The sequence below is a fragment of the Propithecus coquereli genome, unplaced genomic scaffold, assembly GCF_000956105.1.
Source record: "Propithecus coquereli isolate 6110/MARCELLA unplaced genomic scaffold, Pcoq_1.0 Scaffold22, whole genome shotgun sequence".
Lineage (NCBI taxonomy): Eukaryota > Metazoa > Chordata > Mammalia > Primates > Indriidae > Propithecus > Propithecus coquereli.
Genome location: NW_012147189.1, coordinates 5,122,221 through 5,123,921, shown reverse-complemented (window position 1 = coordinate 5,123,921; position 1,701 = coordinate 5,122,221). Strand labels below are relative to the sequence as shown.

At 34.9% G+C, this 1,701-nt stretch overlaps 1 protein-coding gene across 1 annotated transcript in view; it reads right to left on the bottom strand.

Annotated features, from left to right (window-relative positions):
• The window catches only part of POLR3G (polymerase (RNA) III (DNA directed) polypeptide G (32kD)), a 16,939-nt gene that overhangs the window by 251 nt on the left and 14,987 nt on the right, over window positions 1–1,701 (bottom strand). The window contains exon 5 of the mRNA XM_012644749.1: window positions 636–782. Coding sequence (XP_012500203.1) covers window positions 636–782 — 147 coding nt within the window. The remainder of the gene's footprint in view (window positions 1–635; window positions 783–1,701) is intronic.

Genomic DNA, 1,701 nt, shown 5'->3' with positions numbered 1-1,701 from the left:
TCACCAGAACAGAGAAGAAACTCTCAGCCTAGGGTCACCGTGTTAGGTGTCTACAAAGTCCCAAAGGGGCTGTGACCAACAGTTACCCTGCTCAAATATATCTTGATTGACTCCAGGTTATTTTGAAATGCACCATGTTTCTAAACGTTGGAAATCAAATTTGAAACGTTGGAAATCAAATCCTGACTCAGCCAGATACCTGAGGTTAAGTTATCAGTGTTCTCTGACAGTGGCCACATGCACTCTGGAATTGGGAACAGGATGGCGTTGCAGGGATTCCGCTCCACAGCTATATGGCTAAGCCCTCCATCATTTTAACTGCTGACCCAAACTTTTATGTTGATAAATCTTCATTGCATTAATCTGATCAATTTCCTTAAGTTGTAGACTTCTAAATACAAAGTTGCCTATCAAGTTACTTTTATCTCCCATATTTAATATGGCAACATTATAACTTCAATGCTATAATAATTCTCTTGATACCAAGGAATTGATGCCAGTGATAATACTATACTTCTGGTTCCCATCAACTTGGTTTTAGTTTGGTGATTTTAATTATATACTATATATCTGACTCCTCATTAGATAATCCTTAGGCTTAATAACTTTGTTACCCTCCCCCAACGGACCATTACCTCCTCTTGCTCTTCTTCATCATAGTCCTCCTGTTCTGCAGCATCATCGTCATCATCGTCATCGCCATCTTTACTTTTCTCTTTGCTTCCTTCTTTCTCTTCATTTTCCTCATCTGATTTTTCACCATCACCTCGCTTTTCCAATTCCTGTATAAGTAAGTTTCATTAATTTATATGGAAACCACTAGCCTTTGACCTTCCTGCCCAGCCTTAAAAGAATCTAGTTACCTATCACCTTATTCTAATCCCACCTTATCACCACCTCCAGGCCTCCCCTAGGAAACTATGAGTCAATCCCAGAAAGTAGGAATTCACTGTGTTATCATTACACTAGTATTTTCTTTGATTGTGTTACTTAATAACTGGGTCTCAAATAATACCGGGGTTATCAGCTCTAATGCACAATGTTTTATTTTTGTAATTTCTCTCCTACCTCCTTCTAAAATGTTTGAGGTGATTTAGTTTACAGACAACTTTCAGAATAATATTTTGTTTTCCTTCTAACATAAAAGGAGAAAAAAGAATGTAACGGTAACATTTCAAGATGTTTATGTTTTCATTTATAAGTAAGATCATTTAAAACTATTAATATCAAGTCATCCTGGAATAAATTATTATAGTTGCAGATTATCCATGTCTTTATGTATTTTCTCACTCATTATTTACTTTCCATTACCAGAAATTTTTGCTTCTTAATATATTTGGCAGGTTGGGAAGAAAGAAATTAAAATTCAAATCACAATCAACACTACTAGAAACTCTAAAAGAGGAGGCAAAGGAGAAATGCAGAGTTAGAAAAGCTTTGGTACCATGATGAGTCCACTTACCCACCCTGTTAAAATCATTATGACACCATCTCATAGTGTATGACTATATCTTTATATTTCTATTATGACTACCAATAATTTTTTTATTTGATAAAAAGTCATCTGTTTTCATTACTTCACTATCTGTTCACTAAATTTCACTATGCTCAATATTCATAAATGAATTTCACAAGTTTTCTAGGAGGTGGGTACAGTAATAATCTCATGTGTTAATACTCATAATTAAGGCATAAGATTAC